Here is a 15,855-nt window from a genome sequence, read left to right as displayed (position 1 = left end):
GAAAAAGACCTCTGACACCCAAGCTGCTGGCCACTGATGTCTGCTAAGGAAGGGCACAGAGAGAAACCATGGGATGCTCTAGTGCTTCTCAGCCCTGGGTGCTCTTCAGAATCACCTGGGAATTGTTTATGTTGCTCATACCAGGGTCCTACCCTGGAGGTTCTGGTTTAATTGGTTGAGGGTAGGGCCAGGCGTTGGTATATTTTAAAAGCCCCTCGCCCAGGAGATTTTAATGTGCAGGCTTGGTTTACAACCATGGCTCTAGGACACACTCCAGCTTCCTGGGCTCACATCTGACTTTCCATGGTGGCCATAAGCTATGGCAAGGTGGTGATAAAGGGCCCAGGGCCCAACAGGCTGGAGCTGTGGTCCAGAGGCCAAAGGATGGAGGAAACAAAGCTGCTAGCTCTGCTGAAAGGGACTTGTTAATTCAACAGGATTGCACGTGGGCAACACATTTCCTCTGCCCCACCTCTCTCACCCCATGCTGATGCCAGGTTGCTGGCTGCTGGCCCCATGCCCAGACTGGAGTGCCCAGCCCAGGAGAATGACACGCAGAGGCGGGCCTGTCAATCAGCTTGGCTGAGAGCTGGCCAATAGTTGGGACAGATGATTCCTTTTCTCTGACAATTGCAAAACATCCTTGAGTGGGAGGGGCTGCTTCTACTCTGCTGACCAGCAGTGTAGGGAGACAGAAGGAGCAGCATAGGACCCTAGGACACTCATCCTGTCCCTACTCCCTCCAAATTGTTGGCTGCTCTCCTGGAAGCTGAACTAGGGCCCTGGTCACATAAAGTTAGTGTGAACAGCTCCAGCCACAACCAGCAGGACAGGACAGGACAGCTGATGGGTGGCCTGGGTGTGGTCACAATAGTGAGCCCTGCGACCTCCATACTGAGTCCAGACAACCCACCCCTCACCATCATCACCCCCTCCAACTCCCTCTGCTGCCTCTGCCTCCTGCCTTTATGTGAACTCACACACACATATGCACACATATACCCTACATTAGACAAATCGCATACACACACAAGCACACCATACTAACGCTACTGGCCTCTATATGCAATTTGGTTCCACAGGCCAATCCATCTCTAAACAGGAGACTCAGAGCCTCAGCTTTCTTGACTTCAGAGTTTGAAATCTGGCCATAAAACTTGACACGATGAAGGGTGAAGGGTCGTGCTGGGGACCAGGGACCTCACATCTCACATAGGGTGATGTATCCACAGTTGGAGTGCACCCTTCCTATATCCCCAAAATGCCATGAGGGAGACCCAGGCATTAGGACCAGGGGCACTGGACAGGTGTGGTCAGTGTGGCAACAAGTGGCTGGCTGGGACTCTAAATAGCGAGCAGAAACCTCCTTTGAAATTTTAGCTTCTGCCCCTTGAGCAAAGCACATGTGTCCGCCCCAGCCTGAGGTAAGGAGCCAAGAACACAAGACGTGAGATGGGAGGATCCTGCTTCCATCACCGCTGTGCCTCCCTCCATCTTCAGAGGGGGTCTGCTAGGATGCAAGGGCCCCTGTGAACTCAGAAGCGAGTGGCAAAATGTGGTAGGTGTCTTGGACTGGAGAGGGGATTCATTTGGGGAGCTTGCGTCCCCATAAAGGAGGAGGAGGAGGCCTGGGGTCTATTGGAAGTGACTGGAGGATGTGTTGAAGGCAGCTCTCCAAGCCAGAGCCCCTTCCTCAGCTACAGCCACAGTGATACCTCTCCCCATGCCTCCATCACCCAGGTTCCTGTCTCCTCTCAAGGTGGAAGGGACAAGTGAAGAGTGCAGACAGGGAAGATGTACAGACAGGGAAGATGCCCTGCCAGAAGCCCAGCTGCACTTTCACCAATTCCTACTCCATCCAGGCGAGAGGCCCCAAGTAGTCTAAATTTCTTTCTTTCTTTCTTTTTTTTAATATGGAGTCTCGCTCTGTCGCCCAGGCTGGAGTGCAGTGGTGCGATCTCGGCTCACTGCAACCTCTGCCTCCTGGGTTCAAGGAATTCTCCTGCCTCAGCCTCCCTAGTAGCTGGGATTACAGGCACATGGCACCACATCCAACTAAATTTTGTATTTTTAGGAGAGACAAGGTTTCATCATGTTGGCCAGGCTGGCCTCAAACTCTTGATCTCAGGTGATCTGCCTGCCTCAGCCTCCCAAAGTGCTGGGATTACAGACATGAGCCACCACACCTGGCCAAGTTGTCTAAATTTCCGTCTGGGCTCCTGACTCAGAACCACCCAGAGTGGCCACTGACGTCTCCTTGCCCTCTAGGAAGGACATGATGCCCTGCTTTCGGCTGCGGAGGGCCAGTTGCAGGGGTGTGCAGCTCACTCCATCCTGGATGTCCAGCTGGGCACCTGCCTTGACCAGCACTTTGAGGATGGCTGTGTTGCCCTTGAGGGTGGCCAGGTAGGCGGGTGTCCAGCCCATCTTGTTGCGGGCGTGGACATTTGCGTGATGTTCCAGAAGTTTGATGACACTCAGGAAGGTGCCCCTCTGGACCGCCAGGTGGAGGGGTGTCCAGCCTGACTGCTCTGCAGCATTAGGGTCAGCCCCACACTGCAGCAGCGCCGACAGCACCGCCTCCTCCCTGTGGCATGCAGCTAAGTGCAGGGCAGCCCAGTTCATAGCTCCGAGAGCACCCATGTTTGCGTGGCTCTCTGCCAGCAGATGGATGATCTCCAGGTGGCCCTTGTAGGCTGCTAGATGCAGGGGTGTCCAGCCCTGGTGGGTGGGCAGCTCAAGGCTGGCTCCGTACCTGAGCGGCATCTTGCAGATCAGGTATTTGCCCCTGGCAGCTGCAGTGTGCAGTGGGCCGTAGCTGCTCTGGTTAAGGGCATCAGGGGCCGCTCCACTCTTCAGCAGGTGTTGGATGGCCCTCACTTTGCCCCGCTCTACTGCCAGGTGCAGTGGTGTTCTCAGGTTGCTCTGCTGAGCATCCAACTCTGCCCCCTGGCTGGTTAGCAGGTTGACCAGGCTAACATGGCCAAAGTAGGCAGCCACATGGAGGGGGGGTCTTGCCCTCAGCCTCATGCAGGTTGGGGTCAGCCTGACGGGAGACCAGAAGCCGTGCCACATTCTCAAAGTTATTCTGCGCAGCCAGGTGAAGAGGGGTCCACCCTTCATGTTCCTGGGCATCCACACAGACCCCGTGGTCCAGGAGCAGGCGCGCAGTGCGGTCATCCCCATTCTGGGCTGCCAGGTGCAGCGGGGCCCAGCTGTCCTCATCCACTAGGTTGGCATTGGCACCATGTGCCAAAAGCAGGGCACAGAGGTTGGGTTGCTGGTCCTGGGCGGCGATCAGGAGGGGCATGTATCCAGAGGCCGTCTGGCAGTCCATGTCTACCTCGTGGGCCAGCAGCAACCTCACCTGCTCCACACTGCCCTGGGCTACCAGGAAGTGGAGGGAGGTGACCTTGTTCTCATAGATGCACAGTTCCTCGTCTCTCAGGACCAAATTCTCACAGTGGGAGAGCTGAAGCGCTCGCTTCAGGTAGTTTCCTGAGTCTGCTGGGAGAAAGATGGGGTTGAAAAAAAAGACCTGTGACCTGTCCAGAGGTCATCATGGCCATCTCCCTGCCTCCTGGAAGTACCATCCAGGAACAGAGGCTAGAGCAATAAGGGCAATGCCTTTCCTAAGCATGGCTCTTGACACAGCCATAACTGTTACTGTTCAAGTTCAGGCTCCGTCATCCTGGAGAGCTGAGTCCTGCAGTCCTTTCCTCACAGGTGAGGCAGAAAGAGCAGTGGGCTCAGGAGGCCTGAGTGCAAATCCTGATTTCACCCCTCAGCATCCCCCGACCTTAGCCAATTCACTGCCTCTTTGAGCTTCCATATCTGGATCAGCAAAGAGGGGACAAACAATTATCAGTTCATTCTACCATTGGAAGGACAAATTATATAGGTTAAAAACTTTCAGCGGACGACTTGAGGGGAAGTAAGCAATTCTAAGTTGGAAATAAACTTGTGGTTGGAGCTCTATGATTTAAACTCCCCTCTGAGGTCTTAAGGATCAACATCCTTCTGCTCTACCCAGTGGAGTATTAGAATTAAAATGACAAAAATGATCACTACCCAGGCCTAACCCTCACGGATTCTGGTTTAATCAGTCTAGGATGTGCCCAAGGCAAAGCTTTTTTTTTTTTTTTTTTTTAAATTTCCCCAGCAATTCTAATTTGCAGCCAGCCTTGAGAACCAATGCTCCACCTGTCAGGTCAGGAAAGGGAAAATCCGGTCTTGCAAGGACACAGACTTGAAAGAGAGGCAGCCAGGGTCCCTGAGGGCATGTGCTTTCTGAACATGCAGCTGGGTGCTGGAAAAGGGCACCTAAATCCTGGATGTGTGATAGGCCTGGGGATGAGGGGGAGGCCAGGGGGATGGGGAAGGGGTGTGGTTTGACTCCATTTTCTCTGCTGTGAGTTCTCTGGTCCCACCCGTGGCACCCAGACTCACCACTGTCCATCAGTTCCTGGCTGATGTCCTCATTAACCTAGGGAGGCATAACCAGCAGGGGGTGTGGAGATCAGTGGCGCAGTTCTAGCCTGTGCCCTCCTCCCCTCCTTCCCTCTCTCCAGCCTTCCCGGTCACTGTCAGGACTCACATCCCACCCTATCCTGGGAAACCTTTATCCTTTGCCATGACTATCCCCAGCTGTCTAGAGGAAAACACTGAGCTGGAGAAACCCTCCAGAAAGAGGCAGCTCAGGGCCTTGCCTTCCCCTTGGGCCATGTGAACTTCAGGGTGGATCTGTGAGTTCAGCCGGGGGCGCCCCATGCTAACTCATGGCTGTTTCCCATGTTACAGTAGGGACAGGAGAGCAGGGGGATTATGTTGACACCCACAGCATGAAAGCTTGGGAGAGCCGGGCCTTCCTCTGCAGGACAGGAGTCAGCTTGATCCCAAACATGTGACAGAAGGTATGTCCTTCCCAGGGGCCCTGTGCTCTAGCCACCACTATCCCTTAGAGCACCTTCATGCAAATTAGGGAAAGGTGTCCCCTCTGGATGGAGGTGGCCCCGAGCTGGGCTGTGCATGAGTGCTCAGTGTCTGGCCAGAGATCACAACAGTCCACACAGCAGGCTCCAGCTTAGCACGACCGTAAGGACTGTCCAGCCCACACACTCATCTCCCAGGGCTGGTGCAGCGACAGCTTGCAAGACACCTTCCTGGCCAGGGCCTCGCTCTGTGGGACTGCCACAGGACTCTGCAGCAGTGACAGCAGTATGTCTGTCTCGATGGTAATGTCTGCTCCATGAGTGGGAGAAAGACAGGAAAGGAAGCAACAGGCTAGCCCACAGTACCCTCCCTGTTTTAGAAACCCTAACATTCCTGTCTCCCAAAATCCATTGCTGGGCTCACATATGTTCATATACATGCACGAGAAGGCAGGAAACCTGGGTCGTGGTGGGGCATCTTCAGCAAGTCACTGACTCTGAGTTATCAGGGTCCTTTCCCACAGAATGAGGGGACAAGTTTAGGCAATCTCTAAGATGCTCACACTTACACACAGGTGCATTTTCACAGTCCCCAAAGGACTGGATGAGCTCATGGGCCATCCTCGGCCTGTGATCTCATGGCCTGGAAACATTTTACAAATGAGGAAACAGTAGCTCTGAAAGGACCCAAGGCTGGCCAGAGAGCTTGGTGACAGGGCCAGGCCCAGATGCTGTGACTTCTGCCTTTTGGCACCGAGGGTTTTCTACTCCACCTCCCACAGGGACATGCATTATTAACACACACAGAGCCCAGACACCATCCTCAGCTACTCCTGGCTCCCTGTGCTGCCTTCCCAGCCCCGTGATGCAGATCTTGCCTCAAAAAGTCCTTCTACGCCAGGTACAGTGGTTCACACCTGTAATCTCAGCACTTTGGGAGGATGAGGCAGGAGGATCACTTGAGGCGAAGAGGTTGAGAAAAGCCTGAATAACACAGCGAGACCCCCATCTCTTAAAAAAAATCTAAAAATTAGCCAGGCATGGTGGTGTGCTTGTTGCTCTGGCTACTCAGGAGGCTGAGGCAGGAGGATATCTTGAGCCCAGGAGTTCGAGCTTATGGTGAAGTATGATCACACCACCACACTCCAGCCTGGACCACAGAGACCGTGTCTCTGAAAAAAAAAAAAAAAAAAAAAAAAAAATCCTTCTAGGCCATAGTGCCGAAAGTATCTCTCTGCATAGCTCCCAGGAGTGCCCAGTCATCTCCCCTCCCGGCCCCGCCCAGCTCCCAGTCCCTGGGTAGGGGGCACTGGATGAGCACCTAGAAAGCATGGCCTCTTCTTGGGGTCCTGGTCCCAGCAGCATTTCATCAGGTCCACGATCTGCTGGGCCTTGCTTGGCCGTTAGTCAGAGATAGGCTGTAGGGAGGGCCGCATGCCTGTCGCCACTCGGATAATAATCATCATCATGTTGAACCCTGCAAAGGGAGGCTCAGGCTATGTGGGTGCTGAGAGGTAGGGCTGGAGGGGAGCTAGGGAGGAAGGCAGGGGCTCTGAGGATCCCGACAAGGCATGCACACAGTGGGGGCTCCACAAATGCTTGGTGAGTAAACAGCTAGACTTTCAACCGACTTGAGGTTCTGTGTTGAGCAGCCAAGTCTCTCTGGTCTGGCTCCAGCCACCTCCCAGGTCAAGACTAGACATGACCCCACATTGCAGGTCTGTGCTGTCCAAAGGCAGCAGGGCTGATGGGCAGGCCTAGGTAAAGGCTCTGACTCTCAAGGTTGCAAGGTTGCCCAAGTTTCCTGCAGTATCTTTACCTGGCATCTAGGTGGCAGGGGGCAGGGGTATGAGAAGGCAGAAAGGGCACTTTAGAAGCAAGGAAGTTAGAGCCACAAAGCATGGGCTGGGGGCTGGGCTGACCTTTCCTTTCCTTTAGCTGTGACATGAGCTCTAGAAATAGAGGCAGGAAGGAAGGAGGGTGAGGAGAGGAATCCCTGAAGAGAATACAGTTCCACACAAACCTGCAACTTGCCCCCACCTCAACCCTCAGTCCTCCCACAGCCCCTTCCAGGAGCCCATTCCAGGGGCCCTCCTGCCCCCGACACAGAGCCACAGCCGCTTGCTTACCTGAGTATGGTTTCTTCTGAGTGAGTAGCTCCCAGATGACAATCGCAAAGCTGTGGATGCAGAGAACGCTTTCTGAATGACTTAGTTGAACATCCAAGATCACCCCAGCCCGGGGTGGCAGGGTCGGGGGCTATGGTTCACACAGTCCCAGGCAAGCCTCACCAGCCAAAGTACTCCCCAGCCCTCCGCCTCTTCAGCCAGAGTCCTCCCCAGCCCTCCGCCTCTCCAGCCAGAGTCCTCTGCCTTGGGCCAGACCTCATGCCTGCACTGCCCTGCCCTTTGGGTCGTAGGGGCCAGGCAGGGTGGTGGCAGCAAGCTGCCTGCTGGGTGTGTGGCATCACGCCGGGCTTCCTTCTCACCTGTACACCTCATATTTAGGCCCTGGGGCCTTGTTACTCTCCAGGAACATCTGAGGGGGGATGTAGCCGAGCGTGCCCTGCAGAGCCGACCTCTCGATGTACTGCATCCGGGTGGACTGTTCCATCCACTTGGACAGGCCGAAGTCTGAAATCTGGGAGAAAGCAGGGTCAGGGATAAGGCCGTGATAGAGCCTCATGACCAGAAAACGGCTATGGCTTCTCACCCCTCCTGCTATCTGCCTGTTCCAGGGTACAGTAGTGGTATTCTATGACACTCCCTCCTAGCACTATCACTTAGTATCTGGATGATCTTGGCCAAATTACTTATCTTCTCAGAGTCTCAGTTTCTTCATCTGTAAAGTAGAAGTAATATGAGCATTTAACTCATAGTGCTATTGTGAGCACTAAATGAGGTGCCATGCAAAAAGCACTTAAACAGTGCCTGGCCCGTAGTTAGGATGTGGTAGGTGTTACCATTACCCAGAGACTATGAATGAAGTTGCCAGCTTCGGCGAGCTATTCATTTCACCTCCAGGGGCCCTGAAACACACCGTGGACATTTATCTTCCCTTTGCTCCCATCCATTGAGTCATTCACTTGTCAAGTTGGCCATGCATTGAGGGCCAGGAAGGCTGTGGACCAAGGACTGGGCAGCAGATAAGAAAAATGAGACACCCCCTGCCAACACACACACTCCATATCCTCGTAAATACTTATTCAAATAGGGGGTCCAGTCATTAATGAAAGTGTTTCACTAATGATTATATACCTATGTTGGGGTTAGTAATATGGAGAATCAGAGGTACAGTGAAGGTATATAATGGGGACCTACTGGAGTAGATCAGGGAAGAGCTCCCTGAGGAGGTGATGGTTAAGCTGAATAGTGAGTAGACCTTCAATAGGTAAATAGAGGGGAGTGGGGAAACAGAAGCTGCAAAGGTCCTGGGGCAGAAAAGAGTTTTAGGAAGTGAAAGAATGTCCATTACAACCTTTCTTAGGGATTGTCTCATTTACACACGTCTCCATCTGAATAAAATAAAGTGCGGGGAAATAGAGATTATTCTATCCAATTTAGAAATGGGAAACTGAGTCCAAAGAGGGTTATTATAGGCATCCTGATACCCAGCCTCATGCCCCAAACTTCACTGCTTAGCCATCTCTGTTGCAGTGTGATCCCTGCCTTTAGAATTTGTCCATGAAGGGAACTGCTTAAAACCCTTGACAGGCCGGTCAGGCAGATGGATAATTCTGCTCACCTGGAGGAAACCCTCAAGTGAAAGGGAGCAGAGGATTGGCCAGAGCCCTTACTTTGACATGCATGTTGCCGTCCAGGAGGATGTTGCCCGGCTTGAGGTCCAGGTGGAGCAGAGGTGGCTTAATACTGTGCAAGAAGTTCATGGCCAAGCTGGTCTCATGGATGATGCGGAGCCTGAGCTTCCAGCAGAGGCTGTGGGTGGACAGCACCTTCTCCAGGGAGCCGTTGGCCATAAACTCCATCACAATACCCAGGGGCTGCTTGCACACCCTGTAGATGGACACAATGTGCTGAAACTTGATCTCCATTTTGGCAGCTTCTTCAATGAGGTAATTCACATCAGAGCTATGGAGAGGGGGAGCAAGATATGGAAGGGGATGACCCATTCATTACTACAGCAACCAGCAGAACATATAAACTAGCCATGATGCCAGACTGTGGGGACCCACAGAAGCCTCAGGAGCTTGCAAGGTACTGGAAGAGGAAAGAGAGACATGAAGCAATACTTAGCAGACAGCTTAGATTTCAGTACAGTGGCAACAAGGGAGGAAGTGAAGGAGTTTGCAGGTTTAGGAGCCAGTCCATTCTACAAAGGTGGCCACAAAAAAGCACATATCACAGTTTGCCGTTTATTCTGGTTGCTTGTTTCTATGTTTATCTCCCCTAGTAGATTTTGAGCCCCCGGAGGACCAACATGATGCCTCATGCTTCTGCTTCAAAACATCATTTATTACCATTTAAATTATGGAAGTAATACATATACCTTGTAGGAAACATAGGGAATATAGAGAGCTATATGAAAGAAAAATAAGTTACCAGAGATGCAACCTTCCAGAGCTAGCCTATGTTGATATTTTAGTATATCCTTTTACTATCCACCTTCAAGGTATCTCTTTCCCTTTCTCCCTCCCTTTCACTCCTTCTTTCTGCTCTTTCCTTTTGGATCACATAGTATGTGGAGCACGAGCACTTCCCCACACTGCTGTTCTTCCAAAGCATGACATTTAGTGGCTGCACACTATTCCATTTTATGGATGAACTGTAATTATTCATCTCTATAATTCCCAAAGTGCATTGCCATGCACTGCACAATACATCTTTGTTGAATTGGACAGAAGTCAAAACTTAAGGGAAGGCCTTACAAAATAAGCATTTGCAAACTCTGCTGCTCATTTCACTGTATGTGCCCACAGAACAGTAAATATGAAAATTGTTATAGATTATTTTGGGATTGTGGGGATAGGGATTAAGGAGAAATGACATATTTGAGAGCACAGTATTTGCAAAACTGTGATGGTGCTGTAGTCAGAGACTGCTGGCAATGTGCTCCCAGGGTCTCCCTGGGAAGCCAGCTGGAGAGCCCCAACCTTCAGGAGAAACCACATGCTCTTCCTGGCATCTGGACATGTTGGCTAGTGTAGGTTTCTCCTATTCTTGTTCACTTGTGCCAGAGATCCCTTCTCCACCTCTGTGATATTTTTAATCTGTCTTCTCTCATCCTCTTGGGTTCACAGGAACCAATGACATCTGCCATGACATGGAAAAAAGCATGGGATGTGGGGATCACACTGCCCTGATTTCAAATCCCAGTTTCACCCCTTATTATCTGTATGACCTTGGGCAAGTGAATCCTCTGGGCCTCAGTTTCTAAACTAAAAACTGGGAATAATTGTAATTGCCTTGCACAGTTCTTTCATAGCTTCCTACCCAGAAGTCTTGAGAGCATTTACTGCTGTCTCTCCTCTTCATCATCTTGCTGCACCCACTTTTGTCTAGTTTCTGGTACCTGCACTTCCCTGAACACCTGTGGCTAAGGTCACCAACAGCCTCTATATTGCTATATCTAACCAACAATTTTCAGTTCTCAGTGTATAGTTCAGATCTCTGACTCTTTTTCTTGAAACTTCGTTACTTGAGCCACGTGTCAACATTCTCCTGCTTTTCTCCTACCTTTCTGGTCACTTCCTCTCTGTTTTCTTTGCAGGCTCATATCCTGTTATTTGACCACGGGGCTTAGTCCAAGCCCTTCTTCTCTGCTCTTCTCCCTCTATAATCTTTCTCTAGTCAATCTCAACATCTCCAATTGGATATTCAATACCAAATGCGTCTAAAGCTAACCTCCTGATTTTCCCCTGAAACCTGCTCTTCCTTTAGTTTTCATCATTTCAGTGAATGGGGCCTCTGTCCTTCTAGTCCTCAGAATAGGACCCTGGTGTCATCTTCGACTCCTTTCTTCCTCTCACTTCCCACAGGCAAGTCTTCGCAAATCCTGCCAGCTCCGCCTTCAAAGTACTGTCGAGCAACAAGCTGACCACTTCTCACCACCTCTCCCACAAGGTGCATCTCAGCCCAAGCCTCCTAATTGGACTCTGTTTCTCCCGCTTCCTCTCCACAATCTATTCTCAACCCAGCAGCCAAAGTCATATTTTAAAATCTAAGTCACAACATGTTACCACCCTTCTCCAATCGCTCTCCTCATTCACGGTAAAAGCCAAAGTTCTTTCATGGCCGACAAAGTCCTACAAGATTTGTCCCCAACGCCAGGCATAGCTTGCTGACCTCCTTTCCTAATCACCCTCCTCTCACTGTGCTCCTGGCACACGGGCTTCCCACTGTTCCTCCACCATGCCCAGTGTGGTCCCACCTCAGGACCTTTGCACCTGTTGTTCTCTCTGCCTAGAACACTCCTCCTTAACAGAGCCACATGGATTACCCCTTCATTTCCTTCAAATCTCTACTCAAATGGTACCTAATTAGTATGGATTTCACAGAGAAGTCTACATAAAAAAGCAACCCCATTCCAACTCTTATCTTCCTCATACACAGAGGGCCCTGGCATTAATATTTTTAGACCAAACCTTTTCTTGGAAAATCAGACTTCTCAACCCTTCTTAGATATTTTAATCAAGAACTGTCAGGTGGTCATGAGTGCTATAGCTAAAAAGTTTATTATTCCTTTGCTATTTATTTTGTCTTCCTCCTTTAGATTATAAGCTTCATGAGGGCAGGGACTTTGTTTTTTTCACATAGTGCTTGGAATGAATGCATCTCATCCATGCCTTCTTTTTTGCTTTGTTTTGTTTTGTTTTTTTTTTGAGACCAAGTCTCACTTTTGTTGCCCAGGCTGGAGTGCAATGGCATGATCTTGGCTCACTGCAACCTCTGCCTCCTGGGTTCAAGCAATTCTCCTGTCTCAACCTCCTGAGTAGCTGGGACTCTAGGTGCCCGCCACCATGCCCAGCTAATTTATGTATTTTTAGTAGAGATGCGGTTTCACCATATTGGTCAGGCTGGTCTTACCTGACCTCAGGTAATCCACCAGCCTTGGCCTCTCAAAGTGCTGGGATTACAGGCATGAGCCACCAGGCCCAGCCTGATGCCCTAGTTTTAATGACCACTTATAACAAATGACTCCCAAGTTTTAATATTGTTAGCACCAACCTTTACTCTGATGTCCACTTGACAACTCTTCTTGGCTGTTTAAAGGCATCTGAAACTCAACAGGTACAAAGCTGAACTCATGATCTTCCTCTCCAAGCCTAGGCCTCTTTTCATAGTCTCTTCATTAATTGTCAACACTGCCATTCAATAAATATTTATTGAACACCAACTATGTGCCAGGCACAGGAGACAGAGCTGTGACCAAAACAGACACTCTCATGGAGTGGACATTCTAGTGGATCCTCCATTCCTTTGGGCAAGCCAGACATCAAGTTAGCTTTAATACCCCTCTTCCTCATCGTGATCCTCCCCATGACTAATCCAGCACCAAGTCAGGTGGATTTTTACCTTCTAAATATGGCTTGACCCATTCCTTTCCTATCTCCACTACCAACACTCCAGTCTAGCCCCTATTATCCATCTCTTGTCAGAATGAAGATAACAATCTCCTAACTTGACAAGAATCCACTCTACCCCTCCCAATGCATTCTCCATACTGCAATTCTGATTAATCCCTCCCATTATCACCACTGCTACCTGGTTGCAAATGCTCAGTGGTTTTCCACTGCTCCTTTACTCTCCCAACTCCAGCCATCATGGCCTTTTCCCATCTTTGTACTTACCATGTCCCTCTTGCCACAGATTCTTTGCACACTCTGTTGTCTGTTCTTGGAAAACTCTCCTCCTCACCTACTTAACCTATACTCATTCTTCACATTTCAGCTGTAGTTTAACTTCTTCAAGGAAAACTTTTCTGATCTCGGTCAAACTTTCTATTAATGAGCTCTCCTAGAACCACAAATCTCCCCTTCTTAAGCTTCTCACAGTAGCACATTTACATTTACATGTGGGGTTATCTGGTTAATGTCTTCCTCCCCCTAGGCTGCAATCTCCCGGAGAGAAAGGACATATCTGTTGCATTCATCGTTAATCCCAGGGTGTAGAACAGTGCCTGACACATAGTAGAAGAGCAGTAAGCATTTGTCAAGTGGATGAATGAATAGCTGGAAAGAGGATCTAGTAAAGTAATGCACGTAAAGCTCCTAGTATAGTAATCCATACATACTAAGCCTTAATTACCATTAATTATCTTACCCCTTCCACCCAGGGAATTCCCAGAACTTGGGAAGGGAAAGCGGCAGGAGTTAGCATCAATGTCTCACAGTGTAATCATGTCACTGCCATCTGTTTCCTTTTGTTCTATGTTCAAAAGGCTATAAATGATTTAGACAAATCCTAGCATAATCTGACCCTCCTCCAAAACCAACAGGCAGATGTTGAGGGAGGAAGGTGAGTGGGCCTTAGGCGATCTCATTTTTCCTCTTCTCATAAGGTGGGGGAAGGCCTGGGAACTGAGTGTGTGGCACCTGAGGCTGTGTCTTAAGAGTTTGCATGGTAATCCTAGAGAACCACAAATAGCATCCAAGCCAGATGCCAGTCAGAGAGGCCCCCGCCCCAGACTCTCTAATTGATGTCCCAGAGCCTTGGGAGGAGGACATGGTTATCATGCTCAGGTTTAACATCCCGAGTGTCTTCTTCATGGCTGCAAGGTGCAAGCACACAGCTAGTATATGCAACTCCAGTGGGAATGAGACTGGATCCGAAATCAGTGGGAAGACAAGAGAATAATGGAAACAGTAGGAAAGAGGTAGGAAGAGAAAAATAGGGGCATGTCAAGGCGTGGCTGTAGTGCGCATGATGACAGCAAGGGACAAAAACAAAAACAGAGATGAGGGAACTCCAGACTTGACCCTCCAAGGGCCTGGACAGGCCATCAGGCCGGGCAGTCTCCATCCCCCGACGTCCTCAGCCTGCACTGGTTGGGAGGGGCCTCCTCCCTCCCGCCACCGCGGGAAGAGAGAACATGATTCCCTGCAGATCTGAGCAAAGTGCCACAGCCTGCCAGGATGCTCAGCCCTGCCCTGAGAGCTGGGGTGGGTAGAGGATGGCAGAGAGTGGTCAAGAGCAGTTATTGCCACAGGACACCGGGGGAAGAAGGCGCTGGAGAGAAGGATGGAAGGAGGCAGGACAAGTTCGGAAGGTCAGATGGGATAAAGGCGTCTTTGGTAGGTAGTTCCCGCTTGCCTTTGACCTCTGTTGAGTCTACAAAGATATTGTGTGCCAACTCTATTTTGGTTAGGGAGACAGGTATGGGTGTGCCTGGGAGGCTCAGGCTACTGGGTGGAATTCAGAAATACCGCGGGGGACAGTCCTCAGCCCCAAACTCACTTCTCCTCGCAAGCTCCCTGGGCCCAAAGCTTGCCGGGCCTCAGTTTCTCCTCCGAGAAAAGGGAGGGCGCGGCTGGCAGTACCTGGCGGCGTCGGGCGGGAGGCAGGGGGCGCACTTGATGGCGTACTCCGTCCGCCAGCGCCTGTGCCGCGCCTGGAACACCTGGTTGAAGCCGCCGCTGGCCACTAGGCGCCAGTCGCCGTCGAAGTCGTCGCGGGTGAAGACGGGGAGGCTGCCCAGCCGCAGCTCCGTGGGGTCGGCAGCCATTGCCCCTCTTTTCCTGTCCCCGCGCCGCGCACTCCCCGTTGTGGCTGCTGCCTGGGTGGCCGAAGGAGCCGCCGCTTCCTGCTCCTCCGGTCCGGGAGAGGGGAACGGGGAGAGGAGCCGGCCCTGCCTCCTTCCCTGCCCAAGAGGAGCCGCTCCTGCCCCGCAAAGATGGGGAAATCCCAGACATGAGCCCTGAGGCCCCAGCAGGGATGGAGCGACCTGGGCCTGGGGATGGGGTATGTCCCTCCGAAGCCCTCGCATTTCCCCTGTCTCAGCCTTTGATTTTCCCAGTTCTCTCTAGGGAGGGATGCAGGGAGAAGGTGTCCCGAAGCTGGAAGAAGTCCAGCCTGAGAAGTTGGATCCAGTTTATTTATGCCCAGCGCTAAGTGAAATCGGTTTATGCATTCCTGCAGTGCATTCAAGAGGGTTTATGAAGGATTCAGGCCTGGACCCCTGCCCCTATCCAGCAAGTATGGGGCTCAAACAATTTTAATGGGGATTTTCTGGTCTGAATCTGTTGGTCTGACTGGTTTCATGTTTCCTTTGTTCTTGTTGGGGTTTTGCTTGTTTGTTTGTTTGTTTGTTAGCCAGCCTTGGTGTGCTGTAGGTTACCAAGGAGGGGTCAGCAGGGACAGAGTTGCGGGGGAGGATGGGCTCCTGTCTGCAGGGGACTCCCTTCCTGGCGCTGCGCTCTATCCAACCTCAGAGGGATGGACCCCAGCCTCGGGGTGGCCACGGGGGAGGTGGCCTCCTTGGTCCAGTTACTAGGGGCAGTTTGTTGCCAGGGGTAAGAGGAGGCTCTAGCTGGAGCCTGACCAGTGCTGAGCCTGGAGGTTCCCCTGGGTCCTGGGTCCGTGGGATTGCCCTCTCACCTTGGAGACCCTCAGAGCAGGGAAAATGACAAGTGCTTGAACAGACGGGTCTACCCAGGGGCACTGACCAAGTGGGCCATTGCCCAGAGACAGGTATACCTGGAGGAACTGTGGCCATGCAGTGCAGAGTCAGCCACTTTTCGCCTACAGCTGGGTAAGTCCACAAGGAGCCCTCAGAGTGACCACTGTCAGGTTTGGGGAGCCCACCTACCAGACAAGGAAGTGCCTTGCCTTCAGCCCAAACCTGCAGAGCCCCTCGTCCATGCCACAAGCCCACCAGACTCCCAGGGAACAGTGTAGGCATGATAGGCAAACAGAGACTCCCTGTGGAAGCTGGAGAACTTGCTCCCTCCGTAACAACTCACCTGCAA

At 51.4% G+C, this 15,855-nt stretch overlaps 1 protein-coding gene across 1 annotated transcript; it reads right to left on the bottom strand.

The window, feature by feature from the left end:
* Nucleotides 1–2,065: 2,065 nt before the first annotated feature.
* ANKK1 (ankyrin repeat and kinase domain containing 1) lies at nt 2,066–14,612 on the bottom strand. The gene is given in 9 exon segments (XM_003777890.2): nt 2,066–3,009; nt 3,011–3,504; nt 4,450–4,486; nt 5,117–5,241; nt 6,253–6,408; nt 7,061–7,110; nt 7,420–7,571; nt 8,728–9,019; nt 14,428–14,612. Coding segments are annotated over 9 exon segments (2,301 nt in total). The 3' UTR covers nt 2,066–2,199.
* Between the last annotated feature and the right edge of the window lie 1,243 nt (nt 14,613–15,855).

The sequence above is a fragment of the Pongo abelii genome, chromosome 9 (genome assembly GCF_028885655.2).
Source record: "Pongo abelii isolate AG06213 chromosome 9, NHGRI_mPonAbe1-v2.0_pri, whole genome shotgun sequence".
Lineage (NCBI taxonomy): Eukaryota > Metazoa > Chordata > Mammalia > Primates > Hominidae > Pongo > Pongo abelii.
This window is presented reverse-complemented; position numbering and strand designations above follow the sequence as displayed.